This window comes from Rutidosis leptorrhynchoides, chromosome 1 (genome assembly GCF_046630445.1).
Source record: "Rutidosis leptorrhynchoides isolate AG116_Rl617_1_P2 chromosome 1, CSIRO_AGI_Rlap_v1, whole genome shotgun sequence".
Lineage (NCBI taxonomy): Eukaryota > Viridiplantae > Streptophyta > Magnoliopsida > Asterales > Asteraceae > Rutidosis > Rutidosis leptorrhynchoides.
The window spans coordinates 720,880,436-720,908,202 of NC_092333.1; the positions used below are offsets into that span (position 1 = coordinate 720,880,436).

At 34.2% G+C, this 27,767-nt stretch overlaps 1 protein-coding gene and 1 non-coding gene across 2 annotated transcripts; both read left to right on the forward strand.

The window, feature by feature from the left end:
- The first annotated feature begins 2,508 nt into the window (after positions 1-2,508).
- On the forward strand, positions 2,509-2,581 carry TRNAA-CGC (transfer RNA alanine (anticodon CGC)). Its single transcript has one exon. It is a non-coding gene; the product is annotated as a tRNA-Ala (tRNA).
- Positions 2,582-21,135: 18,554 nt separating this feature from the next.
- Positions 21,136-25,790, forward strand: LOC139854796 (uncharacterized). Its single transcript, XM_071844081.1, has 4 exons — positions 21,136-22,315; positions 22,390-23,108; positions 23,475-24,040; positions 24,137-25,790. Exons 1-4 carry the CDS (start codon positions 21,136-21,138, stop codon positions 25,788-25,790), a joined length of 4,119 nt encoding a protein of 1,372 aa, XP_071700182.1.
- Positions 25,791-27,767: the final 1,977 nt, after the last annotated feature.

A 27,767-nucleotide genomic window follows, 5' to 3' on the forward strand; every position in this document is an offset into this window, starting at 1 on the left:
TTGTTTACATAATCACATTACTATATGTTTTTATTTTAGTTTATGTATTTTTTTTATTTAATATGTAAAATTCTTATCTTATTTACTCACAAAATGAAAAAAAATTAAAAACAAATGGTGGAGCCTACGAAATTTGACATTTGGGGTTAAAAAAGATAAAGGAGTGCCTTTGACACGTCACATGCAAATTTGTACCTTTGATCGAAAAGTGCCCTGACTGTCTTCACGTCAAAGGCGTGGTTAAAAGTGGTCTAAGTATAATTGTTTTTCGACTATTAATGTCTATCTTTATTAACTTTTAACTCAATTTATTATTATTTTAAAAAACAAGATAAAAATGATTTTTTTCACAGTAGAGTATATAAATATGCACGAGGCTAGTTTGCAAAACAAGTATAACCGACTTTGTCAAAATCGATTTATGCCAACTAGCTAGAAACCGGTCATGGTAACCTCGGTTTAGCCACCCATGCTCACTTTTTGTGAAATCAGTATTCTCAAGTTCGGATTTGACTACTTTTTCTGGCGTACTCTGAAAAGTGAAAACCGACTTTGAGAAAGGTTGTTTCACTTTTACAATATTGTTTTATTGTATGAGTTGTAACCATAACAATATTAATTGTACATTCACTTCTCAACTTTTACAAGATTATTTAAATGTTAAACATAGATTTTTTTTAGCGAAAATATTAATATATATAAATATTAGATCGGAAGATCCGGTGGAGTACATTGGAGTTACAATGAACAGATCCTATCGATCTGTAAAGTGAGTACTTGGTCAAATGTTAAACATAGATCCTAGCTTGCAAGTACAGTCCGTGTAATTTCGTAAACGCTATCAGGTAAGTCCGTACAAACTATTCCATATCTCATTATGTTGAAGAAGATGATCGTGAAGGTAGACGTGGCCAGTTCTTATTCATTAAACATTTTCAATCGTTGCAAAAATAATAAAAAAACAAAAATAATATTCAAACGGCTAGTTTAATAATGAATTTAATATTAAATATAAAATATAAACTTTTTACATATAAATAACTCATTTCAACACACAATTTATACATTTTCACTATTCTCTACATTTTATTAACCATCTCGTACTCATTTTATAATTTTTTCAACACTCTTTCTATCACCATGATCCAATTAAGGTTTCGATCGTCGTACATTACGGGGGTAAACCAGCATCTGACTGGAAGTCATATTGGTGGTGAAAAAAATCATCCGATGATTTCGACGTTACTGACTTTGATATATCAAAGTTGAACAAGTTCCTCAAAAAATAAATACCGTTTGTGTTTTTGGATATTGTGTATTTCGACAAAAACAAGACAAAATTGTTGTTCCTGTTTGTGGATATCGTATGAAATGCTCAAAAAGAAAGAGCCAAGACACGCACTAGTCGAATTCAATTGTTTTTTTTTTTTTTTTTTTTTCGAACGGCCAAATTTTTTTTAAAACACTAGCAAGGAGCTAGAGAAAAGAACAAAAGCAAAATACAAAAAAAACAAAACGAAAAAGCAAATTACAACGAATGCAAAGGATCCTTCAACCACTCCGACCAATTAATTTTGGCTTTGTGGTATCTCGAATACAACCAATAAAAACCCGAGGCAACGATGCTATCGAAAACGTGTGATTTTCTAACCTTGTGCTCTTTAAAGATGATACCATTGCGAAGAATCCAAATGTTCCATAAAGTCGAATTCAATTGTATCTTTTACAATTAGGTGTATCGAGTTATAATCGTGTCCCTTATGATTCGAGTAGTCTAGAGTCAGACTAAATTTGTTTATGTAAGCGTCGTATTAGAACTTTAATAAGTATTAATTGTATTAGCACTTTTTAGTTATCGTAACTTTCTATTTTTAAGATGCTTTAATTTCTTATTTTTAAGACTTTAAAATAACTGTAATCGTATTATTGTGAGATCGTCTTAAATTTTTAAGACGTTTTAATATCTTATGTATGTTTACTTACAAGATGCATGTTTCAACACAATGAGATACGGAATAGTTTGCACGGACTCACCCGACATCGTTTATAAAATTACACGGAGTGTACTAGCAAGCTAGGATCTATGTCAATTAAATATAAATAATCTTATAAAAGCTGAAAATTAAAGATACAGTCAACATTGCCATGGTTACAACTCAAAAAAATTCTTGTAAGTGAAACCGGCTTTTCCAAAGTCGGTATTCAGAGTGCGTCAGAAAAAGTGGTCGAACCCGAACTTAGGAAAAACTGGTTTCATAAAAAGTGGTCAAACCAAATTTACAATGACCGGTTTTAGGTGAGATGGTATAAAACAACTATGACAAAATCGATTATATTTGTTTCACAAAATGTAGTCTAATGCGTATGTAAACTACAAAACCATTCAAAATATACTCTTTCCCTTAAAAATTTCGATGAAAATCCAAAGAAATCAACTATTGTTCTAGAATGCTAGTTTCGCCTGTGATATGGAGTAATATTTAAATTTTGTAGCTGAAATATATAAATGGGGATGTAGCTCATATGGTAGAGCGCTCGCTTCGCATGCGAGAGGCACGGGGTTCGATTCCCCGCATCTCCAGTTTTGTCGTTTGATAAAAACTAGAAAGCATGAGTGAAGAAATTTTAATCATTTCTCACATTTTTTTCTTTTATTTTTTATAAATAAATGATATGTACTAAAGTCATCGGTCGTCATAGTGAAGAAAATAAAGCAAATGACACTGTAGAAACGTAACAAGAGCTAAATTCATTTCATATATACAAAGTAATACGAGTAATAGGATTGAAAGGGAAGTACAAGATGCAAGGCACAACAATTATAAACAAAACAGGCAGTCGATCATGAACTCATGGTTTAAAGATTCAAGGGCTAAAGCAATCAACAAGCATCGAAATGGAAGCATCGGATCCGTAAGGACCATAACCATATAATTGTTGTGGTAACTTGACTCGCTTGCGTAACGCCCCTGACCAGTTTGAGTAGTGGTTCATTCCTAGGTTAGCCGACTCGGCTTCCGATGGGCTCGAGCCATTATTAGTTTGAGTTTGAATCTGACCGTTTTTGTTGTTGAGCTTCTTCATTTCACTAGTCCACATATCAATTAATCCAGACATGATTTTCGTAATTTTTCTTTTCTGTTATTTGATGTTTTGATGAAATGAAACGATGAACGAATGGACAGTATATATAGGTTCAGCGATCATTGTTACTTTGGGCTCAGCAGATAGTTTTTACTTTTAAGTAGAACAAAATATACGAATCTGTGTGCCGCTGGTATAATGAAATAATAATGACGGCAAATATACTCGTACTAAATAATAAATTATTTCTTTTTTCAAATAAATAAAAAAAATGTATTGAACAATACCATTTGTGGTCTGATGGTACCGCTGTTAGACATGTCAACCTATGGGGGGCTCTGAGATTGCTTTGCAAATTAATACGGAGTATTCCGTACTAGAGTAAATTATAAAATGGGTCCCCATGTTATTGTATTTTTAACAGTTTTAGTCATTAGTTTTTAGAAGGTACTTGGATAGTTTTTGATAGGATCTTTATTTTTTTCTTCCCAAAATACATATATATTATGTATAAATAAAAAAGATTGGATGATTATGATACAAACGGCAGAAACCGTGGTATCTAATTGAACCTATATCACGTTAAACCAATACAACCTCTAATCTAATGACAACACACCAACAACTGTGCAATAAACCGTTGTTATACCACCGATGCAAACAAAACCCTAAACAAATAACAGCACACAACCATCATCTAATTTAAAAAAAAAAAAACAGAATGTTAAACTTAGATAGGGAATATAATTTCTCAATCAATCTGTAGCATACAAGAGTGGGGCTTATATAGCCAATAACCCTAAGAGTGATAAACGGACTAAGCCCAATATATAAGATAAATGGGCCAAACATATGTGTATAAATAATATATCTAACATCCCCCCACAGTTGGAGCGGGAGTGCTTCGGACGCTCAAACTGGATCTAAACTCGTCAAACAATGCAACCGGTAGACCTTTAGTGAAGATGTCGGCAAACTGATATCTGGATGGAACATGTAAGACCCGCACCTGTCCTTGAGCAACTAGGTCACGGACAAAGTGAATATCAATCTCAACGTGCTTGGTCCGCTGGTGCTGAATTGGATTGCTAGAGAGGTAGACCGAGCTTACATTGTAGCAATAAACAAGAGTTGCGGACGTGAGAGGACAATGTAACTCTCGAAGAAGATTACGAACCCAACAAGTCTCAGCAACTGCATTTGCAACCCCACGATACTCTGCTTCGGCACTGGAGTGAAAGGGCGTGATTTGCCGCTTAGATGACAAGGATAGGAGGTTGTTGCCGAGAAAAACGCAGTAACCAGAAGTAGAGCGCCTAGTAGTGGGGCAACCCGCCCAATCAGCATCAGAATAAGCAACCAATGAAGTGGGAGAAGATGCATATAACTGAAGACCAAGGTCAGTGGTTCCCTGAATGTATCGAATGATCCGTTTGAGGGCGTGTATGTGCTGCTCTCGAGGATCATGCATGAAGAGACATACCTGCTGAACTGCGTAAGAAATATCTGGTCTAGTAAAAGTGAGATACTGTAATGCTCCGGCAAGACTCCGATAAAGAGTCGGGTCCTTAACAGGAGGACCATGACAAGTAAGCTTGGCACCCGGTTCAACTGGGGTCCGACAAGGGTGACAAGTGGGCATACCAACCCGCTCAATAACCTCGGTGACATACTGTTTCTGTGAGAGGAAGAGACCAGAAGCAGTACGAGTGGCGTGAATCTCAAGAAAGTAGTTCAATGGGCCCAAATCAGTCATAGCAAATTCCTTATGTAAGGAAGAAATAATCTGCTAGAGTAAGCTTGTGGAAGAAGCAGTCAAGATAATATTGATAATGCTAAAAACGAACATATATTTCATAGCATTATTCCTCAAGAAAGACAAGCTTTTAGTTGCAATTGTTCTATTTACAAGTTATATTCATTTAAATAATAAAAGGTGAAGACAAAAGACAGATTCGACGAATTGAAGACGCAAACGACCAAAAAGCTCAAAAGTACAAAAGACAATCAAAGAGGTTCCAATTATTGATAAGAAACGTCTCGAAATTAAAAGAGTACAAGATTCAAAACGCAAAGTACAAGATATTAAATTGTACGCAATGACGTTCGAAAATCCGAAACCGGGACCAGAGTCAACTCTCAACGCTCGACGCAACGGACTAAAAATTACAAGTTAACTATGTATATAAATATAATATAATATATAATTAATTATATAAATTATATATATATTATATTTATATAATAAACCGTCGGTAAACAAAGAGCCAAAATGGAGTGAGCTGTATTTACAAACTCCGCGACTCGCGGAGTTTGAAGGCAAAAAGGGCCGCGAGTCGCGGAGCCCCAAATTCTGAAACTCCCTATAAAAGCAAACGAATTCTGATCGCAAAAACCAACATAATATATCCATCTCTCTATCTATATACGTAATATATATATTTATAATTTATATTTATATTTTAATTTTAATTTTAATCCTAATAATAAGGGTATGTTAGCGAATGTTGTAAGGGTGTAAGTCGAAATTCTGTCCGTGTAACGCTACGCTATTTTTAATCATTGTAAGTTATGTTCAACCTTTTCAATTGAATGTCTCGTAGCTAAGTTATTATTATGCTTATTTAATCCGAAGTAATCATGATGTTGGGCTAATTACTAAAATTGGGTAATTGGGCTTTGTACCATAATTGGGGTTTGGACAAAAGAACGACACTTGTGGAAATTAGACTATGGGCTATTAATGGGCTTTATATTTGTTTAACTAAATGATAGTTTGTTAATTTTAATATAAAGATTTACAATTGGACGTCCCTATAAATAACCATATACACTCAATCGGACACGATGGGCGGGGTATTTATATGTACGAATAATCGTTCATTTAACCGGACACGGGAATGGATTAATAGCCACTAGAATAATTAAAACAGGGGTGAAATTACATTCAAGGGTAATTGGTGTAATTGTTAACAAAGTAGTAAAACCTTGGTTTACACGCAGTCGATAACCTGGTGTATTCATTAAACAAAGTATTAAAACCTTGTTACAATTCGAATCCTCAATTAGTTGGAATATTTAACTTCGGGTATAAGGATAATTTGACGAGGACACTCGCACTTTATATTTATGACTGATGGACTGTTATGGACAAAAACCAGACGGACATATTAAATAATCCAGGACAAAGGACAATTAACCCATGGGCATAAAACTAAAATCAACACGTCAAACATCATGATTACGGAAGTTTAAATAAGCATAATTATTTTATTTCATATTTTATTTTATTTCCTTTATTTTATATTTAATTGCACTTCTAATTATCGCATTTTATTTATTGTTATTGTATTTAATTGCACTTTTAATTATCGTACTTTTTAATTATCGCAAGTTTATTTTATCGCACTTTTATTCGCAATTTCATTATCATTATTTACTTTACGCTTTAAATTAAGTCTTGTATTTATTTATTATTTTACATTTGGTTTTAACTGCGACTAAAGTTTTAAAATCGACAAACCGGTCATTAAACGGTAAAAACCCCCCTTTATAATAATAATATTACTTATATATATATTTGTATTTTTATAAAAGTAAACTAATATAGCGTTAAGCTTTGTTTAAAGATTTTCCCTGTGGAACTAACTGGACTTACTAAAAACTACACTACTGTACGATTAGGTACACTGCCTATAAGTGTTGTAGCAAGGTTTAAGTATATCCATTCTCTAAATAAATAAATATCTTGTGTAAAATTGTATCGTATTTAATAGTATTTTCTTGTAAAAATTAATAGTATTTTATACCCCTCTGCTAAAACATCAAGTTATTTTTGGCGCCGCTGCCGGGGAACTCTTAAAAGCCGAAAGCGCAACGCTAAATATATAAAAAAAAAAAAAGATTTTTAGTTTACTTTTATTAAAATACGTTTTTGTAAAAAAAAAAAATTATACGTTTTTAATTATTCAAAAATATAAAAAGAAAAACAAAAAATATAAGTATTTTTAAGATTTTGTTAAATATTTAAGTTTTATAAAGTTTCTTTATTTTTATATAAGTTTTATTTAAGTATTTTGTTTTTATTTAAAACATAAAAAAAAACGGAATTTTTTTTTAATATATATATAAATCTATTTTTAAGATATTTATTAAATTATAAAGTAGTTCTATTTTTATTTTAGTTTTTAAATATAAGTTTATATTATATAAATATTTTAGATTTTAAAACAAAAAAATATAAAACAGAAAATAAAATAAAAAAAAATAAAAAGAAAAACGCGTCAAATTTTAAACTGTACCTGAGTTGAATTTTGAAACCCCGCGACTCGCGGAGTTTTCTGCTTCGGGCACCGCAACTCGCGGAGACACTCTGACACCGACAGAAACCCTAATCTGCATTTAATTATGGAGTAATTATTAATTATTATTATTATTAACCCTAATTAATTATTATTATTATAATTAGTTTTACTTTTTATTTAATTTGTATTTTAGTTAAATTAGTTTAATTAAATTGTAAAATTAATAGTTTTAATAAATAAATAATATTTTTATAAAATTTGTACTTTTTACAACTTTTTGTATATTTTTATATTTTGTCCCTTTTTAATTGTTTTAGCGTAATATTTGTATTTTTCGCTCATATTTAGTTTTAAACTTAGTTTTTGCCATGGTTATTTTTACTTCTAGATTTTTAGGCTTTGCCGTAGAATTCCTTAAGTGCTTTTTCTTTAGACTAAGATTTAGGTACTTTAGAACTTTGCGACGCCTTTTTAAGTTTTAGTTTCTTTTTAAGTTATTTCCATTTGGGATATAGTTTTTCCTGTAAGCTTTAATATTTTTAGACGACTTTTACCAATGTATCAATTATCATTCCAATTAGTAATCTCAATTTGCGATTATAATTTTAAGTTAGTTGTAGTAATAAGGTTAGGTTAGTCAAGTATTTTTAAGTTTTATAAGTTTCTTTTATTTTTCCGTCACCTTTTATATTTCAACCATTTTTCTTTTTCGACCTTTTTCGACACGCTCTTTTTCTTTCTTATTTCTCGCTATTCTAGTTTTTAGGACATAGATTTTTATTCTATTTCTTATCTAAATTTCTTAAAATTACGAAAATTTATTTTAAGTGGTTAAATTGATAGACATCAAAATTTTCTGGTTCGTAGTAATAGTTGGATTTGTATGTGGACCAGGTTATTGGAGCCAAACAGTCCTCAATTATATTGAGACCAAATGAATCCTGCCCCTCTGCTGCATCTTTTGGCTATTCGAAACGTGGGCAAAATCAGAAAAGTCTATTGATTGGATAACTTATTATAATTTTTCTTTCCTTTTAAAAACTAATAGGATATTCAGTGAATGCACCGAGCAAGACGTTCACCAACTTTTGTACGTTCACCACCTGTAACTAGATCAAGACATTTAGCAAATATTACCGCCGTTGATTTTTCTTTAGAATCGTCATCCAGTCGACCAAGTACTCCAGTTCAAATTTCCGATAATCCATTTTTTGAACCCGACTTCACAATTGAGAATCCGGAGAATATTCAGGAACGATTCGTAGATCCTGAACCACTAAATTTTCCTCCGGAACCACCAATCATTCAAACAGAGATTGTTGAGGAACGAACCATTAAATCAGAATCCTCTAGTGATTCCGATTCAACAAATTCAATTATGGAGAATCTGGAACCTTTAAGTATGGAAGACCGAATGAGAGCTAAACGCACTGGCCAAGGTCACGCAATTACTCATCCAGACATTAATGCGCCAGATTATGAAATCAAAGGACAAATTCTACACATGGTGACTAATCAATGCCAATTTAGTGGTGCGCCGAAGGAAGATCCAAATGAACATCTACGTACCTTTAATAGGATCTGCACACTATTTAAAATTCGAGAAGTGGAGGATGAACAGATATATCTCATGTTATTTCCCTGGACTTTAAAGGGAGAAGCCAAAGATTGGTTGGAATCGTTACCTGAAGGGGCGATTGATACATGGGACGTTTTAGTTGAAAAATTTCTTAAACAATTCTTTCCTGCATCTAAAGCCGTAAGACTTCAAGGAGAAATTGTTACATTCACACAGAAGCCGAATGAAACTCTATATGAGGCGTGGACTAGATTTGGAAAGTTATTGAGAGGATGTCCGCAACATGGTTTAGACACCTGTCAAATAGTACAAATATTCTACCAAGGATGCGACATCACTACAAGGAAAGACATAGATATAGCAGCTGGTGGTTCTATTATGAAGAAAACCGAAACTGATGCTTACAAAATTATTGATAACACTGCTTCCCACTCACATGAGTGGCACCAAGAAAAAGATATCGTTAGATCATCTAAAGCAGCTAGAGCCGATTCTAGCCATGACTTAGATTCCATTTCCGCAAAGATAGATGCTGTGGAGAGACGAATGGAAAAGATGACTAAAGATATTCACTCAATACGAATTAGTTGTGAGCAGTGTGGAGGACCATATTTGATAAAAGATTGTCTCAGTATTGAATTAACAATGGAACAAAGAGAGAATATTTCATACATAAACCAAAGGCCTGGAAATAATTATCAGAATAATTATCAACCGCCAAGACCGATTTACAATCAAAACCAGAATTATAACCGAAATATTCCATACAACAACCAACAAGGTCCTAGCAATCAACAAGTATCCAATAATACTTACAACCAGCAAAGACCGAATTTTCAAAACAAACCACCACAACAAACCGATGATAAAAAGCCGAATTTAGAAGATATGATGACGAAGCTAGTTGAAACTCAAACGCAGTTTTTCACATCTCAAAAACAAACTAATGAACAAAATGCTCAAGCATTTAGAAATCAACAAGCTTCTATTCAAAACTTGGAACAAGAAGTAAGTAACCTAGCAAGATTAATAGGTGAAAGAAAACCGGGAAGTCTACCTAGTGATACAAATGCTAACCCCCGGAATGAAACAGCTAAAGCCATTATCACAAGAAGTGGTACAACACTTAAACCACCTGAAATACCTGTAACTTTTGATGAAGCTATTCCTACTCCACAAGAACCACAACCTAATCAAGATAAGGAAAAAGAACCGGTAGTTGAAAAGGTTAATGAAGATAACACAGTTAAGGCTAAACCTTATGTTAAACCATACCAACCACCACTTCCTTACCCGAGTAAAATGAAGAAAGAGAAACTTGAAACCGAGCAATCCAAATTCTTGGATATGTTTAAACAGATAAATGTAAATCTTCCTTTCATTGATGTGATTTCAGGAATGCCTAGATATGCTAAATTCTTGAAAGATCTAATCTCAAATAGAAAGAAAATGGAAGAACTCTCGGCTGTTACCATGAATGCTAATTGCTCAGCAGTGCTGTTGAATAAGATACCAGAAAAATTATCTGATCCAGGAAGTTTCACAATTCCATGTTTTCTGGGAAGTCTTAATTCAATAGAAGCATTGGCAGACTTAGGTGCTAGTATAAATCTAATGCCGTATTCACTATACGCTAAACTAGACCTTGGAGAATTGAAACCAACCAGAATAAGCATACAACTAGCCGATAGATCAATAAAATATCCTAGAGGGATAATGGAGAATATGCTAGTTAAAGTTGGTACTTTAGTATTTCCAGTAGATTTTGTTGTTCTGGACATGGAAGAAGATTCTCAAGTTCCTCTCATATTAGGAAGACCATTCTTAAACACGGCTAAAGCAATGATAGACGTGTTCGGTAAGAAATTGACCCTAAGTATAGAGGATGAGAGTGTTACCTTTTCAGTTGATAGAGCAATGCAACAACCACAATCTGCAGATGATACATGTTATTATATTCAAACCATAGATGCACATGCAGAATTATTAGAAGAATTTCCAGAATTACAAGGAACAGGAGAATGTTCTTTAGGAGAAGGTAATTGATGTTTTAGCAGAGGGGTATAAAATACTATTAAATTTTAGCAGAAAATACTATTAAATACGATACATTTTTACACAAGATATTTATTTATTTAGAGAATGGATATACTTAAACCTTGCTACAACACTTATAGGCAGTGTACCTAATCGTACAGTAGTGTAGTTTTTAGTAAGTCCGGTTCGTTCCACAGGGAATCTTTTTAAACAAAGCTTAACGCTATATTAGTTTACTTTTATAAAAATACAAATATATATATATAAGTAATATTATTATTATAAAGGGGGGTTTTTACCGTTTAATGACCGGTTTGTCGATTTTAAAACTTTAGTCGCAGTTAAAACCAAATGTAAAATAATAAATATAAATACAAGACTTAAATTAAAGCGTAAAGTAAATAACGATAATGAAATTGCGAATAATAAAAGTGCGATAAAATAAACTTGCGATAATTAAAAAGTACGATAATTAAAAGTGCAATTAAATAAAATAACAATAAAAATGCGATAATTAGAAGTGCAATTAAATATAAAATAAAGGAAATTAAATATGAAATAAAAGAATTATGCTTATTTAAACTTCCGTAATCATGATGTTTGACGTGTTGATTTTAGTTTTATGCCCATGGGTTAATTGTCCTTTGTCCTGGATTATTTAATATGTCCGTCTGGTTTTTGTCCATAACAGTCCATCAGTCATAAATATAAAGTGCGAGTGTCCTCGTCAAATTATCCTTATACCCAAAGTTAAATATTCCAACTAATTGGGGACTTAAACTGTAACAAGATTTTAATACTTTGTTTAATAATTACACCAGGATGTCGACTGAGTGTAACCCAAGGTTTTAATATTTTGTTATCAATTATACCAAGTGTCCTTGTACATAATTTCACCCCTGTTTTAATTATTCTAGTGGCTATTAATCCATTCCCGTGTCCGGTTAAATGAACGATTATTCGTACATATAAATACCCCGCCCATCGTGTCCGATCGAGTGTAAATGGTTATTTATAGGGACGCCCAATTGTAAATCTTTATATTAACATTAACAAACTATCATTTAGTTAAACAAATATAAAGCCCATTAATAGCTCATAGTCTAATTTCCACAAGTGTCGTTCTTTTGTCCAAACCCCAATTATGGTACAAAGCCCAATTACCCAATTTTAATAATTAGCCCAACATCATGATTACTTCGTTTTAAATAAGCATAATAATAACTTAGCTACGAGACATTAATATAAAAAGGTTGAACATAACTTACAATGATTAAAAATAGCGTAGCGTTACACGGACAGAATTTCGACTTACACCCTTACAATATTCGCTAACATACCCTTATTATTAGAATTATAATTAAAATTAAAATATAAATTATAAATATATATATATATATTTTACGTATGAATGAGGAGAAGAAAAAGATGATTTTTACGATCAGAATGCGCGAGCTTTATAGGGAGTTTCTGAAATTGGAGCTCCGCGACTCGCGGCCTTTTTGGCCTTCAAACTCCGCGAGTCGCGGAGTTTGCTTTTACAGCTCAGAGGAGTTTGGCTCTTTGTTTACCGACGGTTTTTAAATAAATATAATATATTAAATAATTATAAGAATTATTTAAATATTATATTATATTTATGTGCATAGTTGACTTGTAATTTTTAGTCCGTTGCGTCGAGCGTTGAGAGTTGACTCTGGTCCCGGTTCCGGATTTTCGAACGTCCTTGCGTACAATTTAATATCTTGTACTTTGCGTTTTGAATCTTGTACTCTTGTAATTTCGAGACGTTTCTTATCAATAATTGGAACCTCTTTGATTGTCTTTTGTACTTTTGAGCTTTTTGGTCGTTTGCGTCTTCAATTCGTCGAATCTGTCTTTTGTCTTCACCTTTTATTATTTAAACGAATATCACTTGTAAATAGAACAATTGCAACTAAAAGCTTGTCTTTCTTGAGGAATAATGCTATAAAATATATGTTCGTTTTTAGCATTATCAAATATTCCCACACTTGAGCGTTGCTTGTCCTCAAGCAATATCGTCTTGAAATACTAGAATCACTTCTTTATTCTTCACACTTTGTACATCAGTGATTTCTATGCGGTGGTATAAACAATGGTAGTAACGATATGGTTTACAGTCCCACATGACTATAAAAATTTAGATCCATTAAGGAAATTGGATCTTTATGAAAACATTTGATCTTTTGAAAATTAAATCTAGTTTTTACCCTAGATAAGTTTTCCGGAATAACCCTTTACCGGTGTTTGCAAAATATTTTTGTGGGTTTGGTGGGTTTCAGATTTGAAAATTTTAGCTCAAAACTTGCGGTTTTGTGTCACCCACTTGCTAACCTTGTATTTGGGAAGCAACAAGTCCAGTTTACTTGCTCCGTATATTACCTTTCGGTAAACTACCGTTCGGTTGTAAAGAAAAGCGTTGAACAAGCAACTGTTAAGGCAATGTCCCCTGACATGCTTTTAATTATGGTCTATAACGTGTCGGACGCAATTACTATCCTTTGTAGGAGCAATAGTAAAGCTCACCCTCATAATTTTTCGGTCTGGCACAAGGTCCTGTCTTTGACCACTATGCAACCACCGTTCTTACGGTTGACACCCGATTTAGTTCAGGTGACCTAATGAATTCCAGGTGAATTCCTAGGATTTTACGTTCAATGGTAATGAACGCATTGAAAATAGGGTTTTCAGAAAACAAATCGGTTTGTAATTTTGATCAAAATATTTTCTCGTTCAAGCTCGAGTTTAGATATCATTGAATTCCATGAGTTTGTAATTCTCAATCTTTAAGGTCAATCTCAAGAATTGAGTAATATCAGGCTTAAAAGCTGATTTTTGATCTTTTAAGGAGATTATCCTTTCTGGGGATCTGATTCATTAGTCTTATCAAGCTAATTTGCATGGTGCCCCCCATTGTACGAGATAAATTCTTCTCATGGTTAGGATAAATCTGACCACTTGGCGACCCTGTTTAATGCTGAGGTCCGTGGATTTCCTGCTGATTTTAGTGATGACTTTTTTGGATTTTTCGTCAACCTACAGCTGGTCTGGACGACAACTTCATGACCTAAATCAAGAAGCGCGTTTCTTTTTCGGAAGACTTTACTTTCTTTTAATGATGGAATTGATTCATCGTGTAGATCCATCTTTTCTTTTCTTTCATTGGGTAAAACAGTTTAGTTTAGTCCAAAGCAAAAGTATTTTCAGTTATTTGTTACAGAAATATGTGATATATGTTTAAGATAACTTGGTAAATTTTCCCACACTTGGTTTTTATTTTCCTTTTTATCGTCCTCTATTCCATTTTAAATGAATTTTAACATTTTGGTTTGTTTCTCAATTTATGTCCTTTCCGAGGTAACAATAATTTCGGTGTTAAAACCTAGTTTTATCGTTCATAAATATGTATAAACATGATTTTGAGTTCATTTAATTGAAAATTTTGAAAAATTTTACTAGAATTGGGTAGTCAGTATATAAGACTAGGGCTGTTCTTTATTATCAGAGAGCACTAGATTCTAATACAACTACTGCTTTACTAGTATTTTTAATGGTAACCAAGTGTTTAAGATAAAAATTTTAAAATCCGAAAGAATTTAACCCCTTCCCACACTTAAGATCTTGCAATGCCCTCATGTGCAAGAAATCAGTAACAATTTAAATTATTGAGGGTGATTTGTGTGAAAATGATTAAATTTTTACCAAAGTTTCCAAATATATTGGCGTTTGTTTGCTGAATGATAAATGGTGCACATCATTTGTTCATTCCGTCTTGTTGTTATTTCACATATATTTTGCATCTTGTCGTCAAAATTAGTTGCTTTTGCTGAACTTAATGTCAGTCTTTGAAAATGCGTTGTTTTACCCTGTTGTGTACATAAGATAAACTGCAAACATATATACATATTTTTGAAGTTTGGTATATTATCCCACATTCAAAAATTATTAAAATCTAAGAATAAAAGTTAGACAATTATAAAAACTATTACAATATTAACAAAAGTATTAAACGTATCAATCATTACAAATTACAAAATAAATAAAACTAAGTATACTAGGGATGATACTGGTACCAATAGGGGTTCCAGGCATAACCATAGGTGCTATAGAATGCTTCGGCAGGGTTATACGTAGGATACGGTGGCTGCATCTCTATAGACCAGGGAGGGAAGATGGGTTTCGGTGTAGGAATATAGTTTCTACCTATATGTTGGTAATGGGCTATGATTTGGTTCTGATGAACTTGCCAATCTTCAAATGCTCTCTGTCTAGCATTTTCGTACTCCTGAGAAGCTATAAACCTTTGCATTTCTTGCATCTCATTCCCCCCTCCTACATTACCTTGCTGTTGGTTTCTCTCAACCTGTGGATGTCTACCATGGTATTGTACTGCGGCGTTATTTCGCCTCTTCAAAACTTTCGCACCATGGTATACATTTAAACCTATAGTATCGCGGAGTTCTGGTTCTTCTACTAATAATCCCCCCGACTTATATCCACACCGAGATATTCACCAATCAAAGTAATAAAAATACCACCTCCTATTATGCTATGTGGTCTCATCCCCCTAACCATAGCTGATAAATAATAACCCACACAATATGGTATACTTACAGCGCTTTGTGGGTCTCGAATACACATATGGTAAAACAAATCCTGTTCATTTACCTTTTCCTTGTTCTTACCCCTTTGTGTAATCGAATTAGCTAAAAACCTATGAATCACTCTTAATTCGGCTCTATCTATATCCAAATAAGAGTAATTTCCCCCTTTGAAACGGTGATGGCTTGTCATTTGACTCCACACACCGTGTGTATCAAAATTTTCATCTATCTTTCTACCGTTTAGTATCAACCCTCTACAATCGGCAGATGCTAACTCCTCAGGCGTATATATACGTAAAGCCTGAGCCATGTCCAGTAAAGACATGTGGCGCATCGAACCGCCAAACAAAAATCTAATAAAAGAACGATCGATTAAACTAGCTACCCGATCATTCAACTCTATACTACACAACAATTCTTCACACCATACTTTATATACAGGTCTACGCATGGTGAATAAACGTACCCAGTCATTAAAAGTAGAATTACCATACCTCTGTACAAGTAATTCCCTAATTGGCCCGGCCAATTCTACAGCTTCTAAGGGTCCCCATTCTATGACCCTCGGTACCTCAACAACCTTAGAATGAAGAGTATGCAGACCCCTTTGATATTTTGGATAATCTATCCAAAGTCTGTCAAATCTCAGGTTCGGGTGCAACTCTTCCAAGTGTCATGACTGGATGAGGTATATCCTGCTTGTAGTAGTTATCCACCTCCTGTTGTTCCGCATTTTCAGCAGGAGCATTGCGAGCTTGGGATGAAGATTCACCCCTTTCAGTCTGCAAAACACATCAAACACAATTTTTGTGCATCCAAATATGCATTAGTGTCAGCAAAATCATCAATCAAAATAATTACAATGACATGATCAATTTATATCAAACTTAAGCTCATTTTCATATTTTCATCAAATCTACACTTTTTCAAATAAGCATATACGAAAATGTTCGCCAAGTTCATAAGCATTCAACTCAAATAACATGTCAAAATAATCATTACTAGCAATTAAACAAGTCTCAAATGGCATTATCTTTCAAAAATCAAGTTCATGAATTTTAGACTTGAAAAAGTCCACTTTAATTCTCAAAATCATGTTTAGGCTCAAAGTTTGGATCATTTAACTACCTAAACATGTTACACTACTTAATTTAGCAACAATTCATGACAAAAATCGGCCATAACCTGTTTATATCAAAAAGCCCCAAATTTGCTCAAGAACACAAACCCTAGATTACTCAAAATTTGAAGTTTAAGGCTTCTAATCATGTTAAACAGCATCAATCTAGGTTATACAAGCATAATACATAAACAATTTAAGCCTAATTACACTAAAAAGCATCAAAATCAAATTGGGGAAAAAATTGCTCAAGAACACCAAATTTCAGATTAAATGGTGTTTAGGTGTAGAAATTTACTGTTTTTCTTGAGTAATTCCTAGATAGCATCCTTCTCAACATGATTTTAGTAAAAAATTTGGTGATTAACGGTTAAAAATTGTGAATTTGGGGTGTATTTTTCGGGTTTTTGTGGAGTATGTTCGCAGTTTTTTGTTGTTGTGGGGAGTGAAACTGAGCTGTTTCAGCTCTTTATTTTTTTTCTGTAATCCTGTCCTCCCGCGACTCGCGGGGATTAAACCTTCAAACTCCGCGAGTCGCGGAGTTTGGTAATTTTTTTTTTTTTTTTTTTTTTTTTATAATCTTTAACTTATTAAAACAATTAAGTAATTAATTTTAAAATTTTGTTTCCCTTGTTATTTAGGACGAGGTCGTTTCGGATCGATGTCCTAGTCCGTCCCTCGACAAAATTTTAAAATTTGTCTTTTTGTAGCGATTGTTTTAAAAGCTAAGATTTTTGGGTTTTTTTTTAATGTTTTTGGCATACTTTAAATCAATAAGATTAAAAATAATGATATTAAAAGTTCTCGTCCCTCCCTTGGGTAAAGCAATTTCGGTTCAAAGACATAGTCTTCAACTTACGTCGAATTTTAAAAATCATATTTTTAACTTAATGAGATAAAGTAAAATTTTTTTTTTTTGTTTTTTTTTTCACACAATTTAATTATAAAATTCAAAATTAATATTAAAAATTCACACCAAACTTAAAATTTGAAATGCATAAAATTAAAAATTCATATTTTAAAAATTAAAAATTCACACCAAATTTAATTTAAAAATTCATATTATAAATTCACACCAAACTTATATTAATTTTTCAAATATTTACAATTTTAAAAATATTGTTTTTACAAAGTTTACAATATTAATTTAAGATTTAAATATTAATTTTAAAAACATGGTAAAAATAAAATTAAAAATCTTTTTGGCTTTTTATCCCACTTTAATCAATCAAATATTATCAAAAATATGCGCCCCTCTTTTCGGTAAAGTAATTTCGGTTCCAAAACCTAATTTAACTCATGACAAATTTTTGAAATATTTTGGGTTGATTGATTAAAGATATTTATACTGTAATATCCTCTAAAATTAAAAACTAAAACAATATAAAACTCAAACTAGAATAATTAATATATAAAGGTAGATGCATAAGTAATAAGTGGTAAATAAGTTAATTGGTAAGTTAATTAACATAAACATCTTGAAACGTAATGTGTATATATACTAAACAAACTTGCTTTTGTATTATACTAGAAATATAGTAGTTAAGGTTGAAAAAAAAATATAGTCATTTATCTTGCACTAAAATTTAAAACTAAATTACTAAATTTAATATTAACTAAGTAATATAAATCCATCAGTTACATGGAATTCGGTGGGTCAACAATTATTAAGAGGGACATGAGAAGTCTCATTAAGCTATATCTTCCACAAGTATACTCCATTTGACACTCTCTTGAACTAAACCAAATGAAATGAAATTTTTACCAAATTGATCCATACTATTCACTACAATCTCATAAAATTAAGAGGAAGAGAATTGGGACATTCAAGGAAGAATACAATATTTTTGCGGATCTGGAACACGTTTTAGCGGTAACTACTAACCAACACCTTTGTTATTGATGTAAATTTGTTTATTAGTTTTCTCAATTAATTTATTGATTTAGATCAACTACATATCACATGGATTATAATAAAGATGAGATGTTAAAATTTGAGTATGAAAATTGATATTTTTTTTCTTCTTCTTAATATTGATCATAAAGAAAAAGGAAGAAACTGTACTTATATTTGTAGTAAATAGGTGTGTATATGTTTAAAGTTCAAAGTGATGATCACGTGTAGTTATATAGTATTTATACATAAAATGGTATAAAGTAAACTTAAATATGAGTTGATCATCTACATGTAATAATAGTATATGTAAGTACTCATTACATATAAATATTTAGTTCTGTTATAATCTCGTGTGAGCATGTACAGAAATCACATGTGAGTAAACCTCAAAATTTACTAATTATATATAATGGGATATTTACAATCTATGTGTAATATGGAAAATAAGTAGAGACTGATATTGGGAGTCTATGTTTTCAATTACAATAGTGGGATTTTAGTCTTAAGATATCAAAGGCAATAACAATTTGGAATATGAAGTCATAATAACATAGGGTAACATAAGTATATCGTTAATATAAAATACACGAAACTATTTAGATAACAATAAACTCATAAGAACCATATGATAACACTTTTTGAATAAAGGATATTACATACTCTCTACTTGAATGTATTTTGTGCTTATACGTGCGTGTTCATTAGATTCGGCTCGGTGATTGCATCATTTGGTGGTGTTTGGTTGTCCTTGGAATTTCGTCAATCAACATAAGGTACGGATATTCTAGGTGGTTTTAGGATCGCTTCGGTAAATCTTTCCTCTCAAAACTTTGTTTCGAATCGTATAATTATTATTGTATGACATGCTTGTTTAAAATGTTTGTTTATTAGTCTTTGAAATGTGTTATGTGTTCCTCATTTTGATGTACTAACGAGGTTGCTAATTATGTTTGTTAATTGAGGAATCATAATACTTTGGTGTTTGTAAATTGTGCCAAAACCGTGTCTCAAAAATCCAACCAAAACAGCCCCGAAATTGGTCCCGAAAACTGTTCCGGACAGCCCCGAAATCAGCTTCTGAAACTGTCACAAAACAGCCCTGAAAGTGTCGCTAAATAGCCTGAAAGTGTCGCGAAACACCCTGAAACTGTCGCGAATGTGCTGTCTGGAAACTGTCACGAATTCAGCTCCAAAAACAGCCCCGTACAGCCCGAAAACAGTCCCGAAAAGGTGGGAAACATCCCGGTAAAGAACGTGTGTGTGTGTGACGAGTGGTACGGTGATTCGTATCGAGTGTCCCTCATTCCGCGTGGCTTTACATGTCCCGTTTAGTCCCGTTTAAGTTGTTCATATGTAAAGGGCTAAAGAATTATGTAACATGACTCGTGACAAAGGTTAGGCCGAATGGTTGGGTTGATACGTGATTTTAAAATATTTAAATCAACTCGTTAATTCTTTTAAAAACATATTTTAAAGTCCGTTAGTCACTTTAAAAATATTCGAACATTTATAATTAATAAGTCGGTTTAAACGGTTTCTTAAAATATGCCTAAGAGTAACCTATCCATGGAGGTCCCGTGGGCGCATTATTGTGACACCGATAATGTGGCATCGACCGTAGCGGTGTATTTGTTTATATCTACGGCGTCTCCTTTTGATTACCCGGTAGTTGGTACGAGCTCTTTATTATTATATTTTGATAGGAGGCGTATGGATCGATCCTAGGATTTTGTTTTGACGGTGAACGTTCATCGTAGTGTCATACGAAACGTCACTGATATGAATGATTAGTGGAGTTGCTACCCTATGATTTCATTTTGATACTTTGTTGCTATTTGTTTTGACTCTTAGTGCATTATTTTATGAAATTTGCATCATGATATATGGTATTGTGGATCTATACATATTCGTACTTTGTTTTGCAACTAAGTTATTTTGAAAATAAGTTTGTTTTGAAATTAAGTTTGTTTTGAAATTAAATTTGCATGTCATACTATACTCCGTTATTCGTTATATCCGTTCACTGGGCTTTGGCTCAGTCGTATTCTTTGTTTTCCTTCTTATACGACAGGTAATCAAGGGGGCGTCGGGAACGAGGGAAGAGTGTAGAGTGGAGCGAACTTAGCACCTTGCCTTAGAGATTTCCTTCAAGATTTAGTAGCTTGTTTTTGGTTTAATAGTACTTTTGAATAAGTTGTCAACTTTGGTTTTGACTATGGTTTGAATTCGAATAAGAATAACGCTCATTTATCTATTAAGTTATCTTTATTTATAGGTACTGAAATTCGTAAGATTAGGGTCTTTACAGAATGGTATCAGAGCTTAGGTTCCCTCCTGTAGAAACTTTAGTCCTAAGTTATGGCCTGTGAGATTTGGGTAGACTTTTGGGTTAGGATTTTCCTTCCGCTATATTATTCTAATTCCACTTTGAATATTCTCTTTTATTCTTCGTACTAATCGTAACCGTTATATCCTCATCTCATTCATAGATGGCACCGAAAAAAAAGGGAATGTCCGAGGAGGAGGTAGATAACAAGATTAACCAAACTATCACGAATTTGTTACCCAACATTATAGCTCAAGCTATTGATGCTATGCGTAATCAAGGTGGCGAGACTTTTAAGCATGAAGACGAGGATGAGTATGTGGAGAAGAAAGCTGTAACGGGGGATGCTATTCATGTTTGGTTAGGACGCTTTCAAAAACAACGTCCTTTGTCATTCAGCACTGCTAGTACCCCCGTGGAAGCTGAGAATTGGATCACTCACATTGAGAAGATATACCGAGTGCTTGGTTGTGAAGAGAGGTTTTGGGTGCCATTAGCTGTTTATAAACTAGAAGGGGATGCTCAGCGCTGGTGGATCGCTTTGAGACAAGCGAAAGGGGGTATCGATTTTGAGGATTCATTAGATTGGGTTGATTTCAAAGAGTTGTTTTTCCGTCAGTACTTTTCTGAGGCGGAGAAAGAAGCTGTGATTCGGGAGTATGCGAATATCAAGCAAGGGAATGATGAGTCTATTAATGATTTCACCAAAAGGTTTTTGAGGCTTGTGGGTTTGATTGGTGCTGCTGCTGGGTCTTCTGAGGACCAAGCCCGTAAGTACAAATGGGCTGTTCATGGGCGTTACCGCTCTAAAATGATTAATCTGAAATGTTTTGATGTCGCTGAGGCAGCCGATTATGCTCGGAATTTGGAGATGGAGCGAGCTGAGTATTTGGCTACTAAAAATGAGGATGGTAAAAACAAGAGGGTTAAGATTGCACAACCACTACGATCTGTGCCTGCACCGACTACCAAACAGGGTCAACAATCTGGGAACCAAGGGTATCGTAGTAATAATTGGAATAATAGAGGAAATCAGCAAAGGATTGACAACGGGCCAAATAATAATAACCGTGGTCAATTACAAGTGTACCGTCCCCAAGGGCAGCAAAGGGGTAATGGAAGTGGTGGTGTTAATGCCAACGCACCGTGTGGGACTTGTGGAAAGAATCATCCGGGAAGAGTTTGTTATCGTAGTGCGGGTTCATGTTTTGCTTGTGGAGAGGTTGGTCACTTAGCTAAGGATTGCAAGAATCCTAGACCTGGGTTTGTTCCGAAGGTTCCTCCGCCAGCTCCTGGTGGACGCGTCTTTGCCATGACTGCTGCTCAGGCTGCTGACGCTACAGGTATATTTCGATCCCTATTCATTTTAAAAATATTTCCTTCGAGTTATTTGTTCATTCATTCTTGATGTTATTAGGTACTATTACTGGTCATGTATTTGTACACCATCGTGCCCTCTTCGTTCTATTTGATTCTGGCTCTACGCACTCGATTGTGTCTGTTAAGAGCTCGAAATATTTGAAAGTGCCTCCAACTTGGTTGTCTACTCCATTTACGATCTCTACCCCAATGGGTAGTGTTGAAACTATAGATCGCGTGTATCAAAATTGCCGTTTGGAATTCAATGATTGCATGTTTCCTGCAAATCTCTTTCCTATGACCATGCATGACTTTGACATTATTCTTGGCATGGATTGGTTATCTCGCCATCACGCAAATATCGATTGTTATTCTAAGAAGATTTTGTTTGGAAATTATTCTATACCCGATTGTGTCTTTAATGGTGATCTTCCCGTAAAGTCTATCAAGGTTATCTCAGCGCTTAAGGCGCAAAAGCTCATTACACATGGTTGTGTTGGTTATTTAGCTTCGATTCAGAATTTGTCTATCGAGAGTCCTTCCCTTGAAAATATCGATGTTGTTCGAGAGTTTCCCGATGTATTTCCTGACGAATTACAGGGTTTACCTCCAGTTCGTGAAGTGGAATTTTCGATTGATTTGATTCCGGGTTCCCAACCGATATCAAAAGCTCCTTATCGTATGGCACCACTCGAGTTGCAAGAACTCAAGGAGCAATTGCAAGAGTTGATAGATTGTGGTTTTATTCGGCCAAGTGTGTCACCTTGGGGTGCGCCGGTTTTATTTGTTAAGAAGAAGGATGGTAGCATGAGACTTTGCATTGATTATCGCGAGTTAAATCGTATTACTATTCGAAACCGTTATCCGCTTCCACGTATTGATGATTTGTTTGATCAACTTCAAGGTTCAAAGTATTTTTCTAAAATCGATCTTAGGTCTGGGTATCATCAGCTCCGTGTTAAAGAAGAAGATATCCCTAAGACTGCTTTTCGCACTCGTTATGGGCACTATGAGTTTTTAGTGATGCCGTTTGGATTAACTAATGCTCCTGCGGTTTTCATGGATCTAATGAACCGTGTGTTCCATGAGTATTTGGATAAGTTTGTGATCGTATTCATTGATGATATCTTGGTATTCTCAAAGAGTAAAGAAGAACATGAGAATCATCTTCGTGTTGTACTTGAAACCCTCCGAAGTAAGAAATTGTTTGCGAAGTTCTCTAAATGTGAATTCTGGTTGCAAAGAGTTGCCTTTCTGGGTCATGTTGTATCGGCTGAGGGTATAATGATGGATCCAGCGAAAATTGAGGCTATTACAAATTGGTCAAGACCTACTTCTGTTGTTGAGGTTCGAAGTTTTCTTGGTTTAGCTGGTTATTATCGGCGATTTGTTGAAGGTTTTTCGACGATTGCTTTGCCGCTTACCAAGTTATTGAGGAAAGGGGAAAAATTTGTGTGGACCGAGGAACGACAAAAGAGTTTCGATGAGTTAAAGAAAAGACTTGTATCAGCTCCTATTCTTGCATTGCCATCAGGGAGTGGGGGTTTTCAAATCTATAGTGATGCTTCTAAGCATGGTTTGGGTTGCGTTTTGATGCAGCATGGTAAGGTAATTGCTTATGCCTCGAGGCAGTTGAAACCCTATGAGGTTAATTACCCTACTCATGATTTGGAGTTAGCTGCTGTGATCTTTGCGTTGAAAATATGGAGGCATTATCTTTACGGAGAAACTTGTGATATTTTCACCGATCACAAGAGTCTCAAATACATATTCACGCAAAAAGAGATAAATATGAGACAACGAAGGTGGCTCGAGTTATTGAAGGATTATGATGAAAACATTCAATACCATCCTGGAAAAGCGAATGTGGTAGCCGACGCATTGAGTAGAAAGTCATTTGGTAGTATCTCATGTTTGGTTACTCACATTCGAGAATTCGAAAGACTTGATATGGGATTGAGTAAAAGAGGAGCGTCGGGGATGTTGGCAAATCTAAAATTCGAGTCTGATTTAATTACTAGAATAAAAGAGGCTCAATTGGATGATGGTGATTTATGGACAGTGTTTCAAAATTTGGAAGAGGGTAAAGTGAAAGAGTTCAGAGAAGATGATGATGGGGTTATTTGGTGTGGGAATCGATTATGTGTTCCGAATGATGATGCTATTCGTGAGGCTCTGTTGTCTGAGGCTCACAGCTCACCTTTTTCTATACATCCTGGTTCGACCAAAATGTATCAGGATTTAAAGCAGCACTTTTGGTGGAGTGGCATGAAGAAAGACGTTGCTAGATATGTTGGGAAGTGCCTTACTTGTCAACAAGTAAAGATCGAGCACCAACGTGCTAGTGGTTTGTTGCAGCCGTTGGACATTCCCGTGTGGAAGTGGGATGATATCTCAATGGATTTCGTATGTGGTTTACCGAAGACTGTGAAAAGGCACGATGCTATTTGGGTGGTGATTGATAGATTAACCAAATCGGCACATTTCTTGCCTATTCGTATGGATTATTCGGTAAGTAAGCTATCCGAGCTTTTTCAGCAAGAAATTGTGAGATTACACGGGGTCCCTTCGTCCATCGTATCCGATCGTGACCCTCGATTTACATCTAGATTTTGGAAGGGGCTACAGAAAGCTTGGGGTACGCGATTGAAGCTTAGTACTGCTTTTCATCCACAAACTGATGGACAGTCTGAGCGTACGATACAGATTTTGGAAGATATGCTTCGAGCGTGTGCCCTAGATTGGAAGGGAAATTGGGATGAGTACTTATGTTTGGTGGAGTTTGCCTATAATAATAGTTGGCAGGCTAGTATCCGTATGGCGCCATTTGAGATGCTTTATGGTCGAAAGTGTAGAGCGCCAGTTTGTTGGAATGAAACGGGAGAGAAACTAATTGAAGGACCTGAGTTGGTTAGAGTGACTAATGAAAAGGTCGCTATAGCTACGAATCGACTGAAGGAAGCCCAATCGAGACAGAAAGTGTATGCCGATAAACACCGACGTTCGTTAGAGTTTGTGGTGGGTGATAAGGTGTTTTTAAAGGTATCACCTTGGAAGGGTATACGACGTTTTGGTTTGAAAGGGAAGCTCAGTCCTCGATATATTGGACCGTTTGAGATATTAGATCGAGTTGGTGAAGTATCTTATCGTTTAGCATTACCGCCACAGTTATCTCATGTTCATAACGTATTTCACGTATCTCAGTTGCGGGGTTACAACTATCATCCATTGCACGTGGTGCAATATCCTTTTTCTGAAATTCGAGCTGATCTTTCTTATGTTGAGGAGCCCGAAGCTATTATAGAACGCGAGAAGAGAGTAACTCGTAAAAGCTCCACCCCTTTTGTTAAAGTTCAATGGAAGAATCATTCTGCTAGCGAGGCCACTTGGGAACTCGAGGAAACCATGCGGGCCGAGCACCCTCATTTGTTTGCAAATTGGTGCGTTTCGATTCTATAACTTCTTTCAATTTCGAGGACGAAATTTTTTTTTTAGTAGGTGGAGTTGTAATATCCTCTAAAATTAAAAACTAAAACAATATAAAACTCAAACTAGAATAATTAATATATAAAGGTAGATGCATAAGTAATAAGTGGTAAATAAGTTAATTGGTAAGTTAATTAACATAAACATCTTGAAACGTAATGTGTATATATACTAAACAAACTTGCTTTTGTATTATACTAGAAATATAGTAGTTAAGGTTGAAAAAAAAATATAGTCATTTATCTTGCACTAAAATTTAAAACTAAATTACTAAATTTAATATTAACTAAGTAATATAAATCCATCAGTTACATGGAATTCGGTGGGTCAACAATTATTAAGAGGGACATGAGAAGTCTCATTAAGCTATATCTTCCACAAGTATACTCCATTTGACACTCTCTTGAACTAAACCAAATGAAATGAAATTTTTACCAAATTGATCCATACTATTCACTACAATCTCATAAAATTAAGAGGAAGAGAATTGGGACATTCAAGGAAGAATACAATATTTTTGCGGATCTGGAACACGTTTTAGCGGTAACTACTAACCAACACCTTTGTTATTGATGTAAATTTGTTTATTAGTTTTCTCAATTAATTTATTGATTTAGATCAACTACATATCACATGGATTATAATAAAGATGAGATGTTAAAATTTGAGTATGAAAATTGATATTTTTTTTCTTCTTCTTAATATTGATCATAAAGAAAAAGGAAGAAACTGTACTTATATTTGTAGTAAATAGGTGTGTATATGTTTAAAGTTCAAAGTGATGATCACGTGTAGTTATATAGTATTTATACATAAAATGGTATAAAGTAAACTTAAATATGAGTTGATCATCTACATGTAATAATAGTATATGTAAGTACTCATTACATATAAATATTTAGTTCTGTTATAATCTCGTGTGAGCATGTACAGAAATCACATGTGAGTAAACCTCAAAATTTACTAATTATATATAATGGGATATTTACAATCTATGTGTAATATGGAAAATAAGTAGAGACTGATATTGGGAGTCTATGTTTTCAATTACAATAGTGGGATTTTAGTCTTAAGATATCAAAGGCAATAACAATTTGGAATATGAAGTCATAATAACATAGGGTAACATAAGTATATCGTTAATATAAAATACACGAAACTATTTAGATAACAATAAACTCATAAGAACCATATGATAACACTTTTTGAATAAAGGATATTACATACTCTCTACTTGAATGTATTTTGTGCTTATACGTGCGTGTTCATTAGATTCGGCTCGGTGATTGCATCATTTGGTGGTGTTTGGTTGTCCTTGGAATTTCGTCAATCAACATAAGGTACGGATATTCTAGGTGGTTTTAGGATCGCTTCGGTAAATCTTTCCTCTCAAAACTTTGTTTCGAATCGTATAATTATTATTGTATGACATGCTTGTTTAAAATGTTTGTTTATTAGTCTTTGAAATGTGTTATGTGTTCCTCATTTTGATGTACTAACGAGGTTGCTAATTATGTTTGTTAATTGAGGAATCATAATACTTTGGTGTTTGTAAATTGTGCCAAAACCGTGTCTCAAAAATCCAACCAAAACAGCCCCGAAATTGGTCCCGAAAACTGTTCCGGACAGCCCCGAAATCAGCTTCTGAAACTGTCACAAAACAGCCCTGAAAGTGTCGCTAAATAGCCTGAAAGTGTCGCGAAACACCCTGAAACTGTCGCGAATGTGCTGTCTGGAAACTGTCACGAATTCAGCTCCAAAAACAGCCCCGTACAGCCCGAAAACAGTCCCGAAAAGGTGGGAAACGTCCCGGTAAAGAACGTGTGTGTGTGTGACGAGTGGTACGGTGATTCGTATCGAGTGTCCCTCATTCCGCGTGGCTTTACATGTCCCGTTTAGTCCCGTTTAAGTTGTTCATATGTAAAGGGCTAAAGAATTATGTAACATGAC

Bases quoted from the DNA above. Each gene is read 5' to 3' on its own strand.
- LOC139854796 (XM_071844081.1), top strand. From the start codon at position 21,136: ATGGCACCGAAAAAAAAGGGAATGTCCGAGGAGGAGGTAGATAACAAG. The intron at 22,316-22,389 runs GTATATTTCGAT...TGATGTTATTAG, and splicing joins TCAGGCTGCTGACGCTACAG to GTACTATTACTGGTCATGTA. The intron at 24,041-24,136 runs GCATTATCTTTA...GAGACAACGAAG, and splicing joins TTTGCGTTGAAAATATGGAG to GTGGCTCGAGTTATTGAAGG.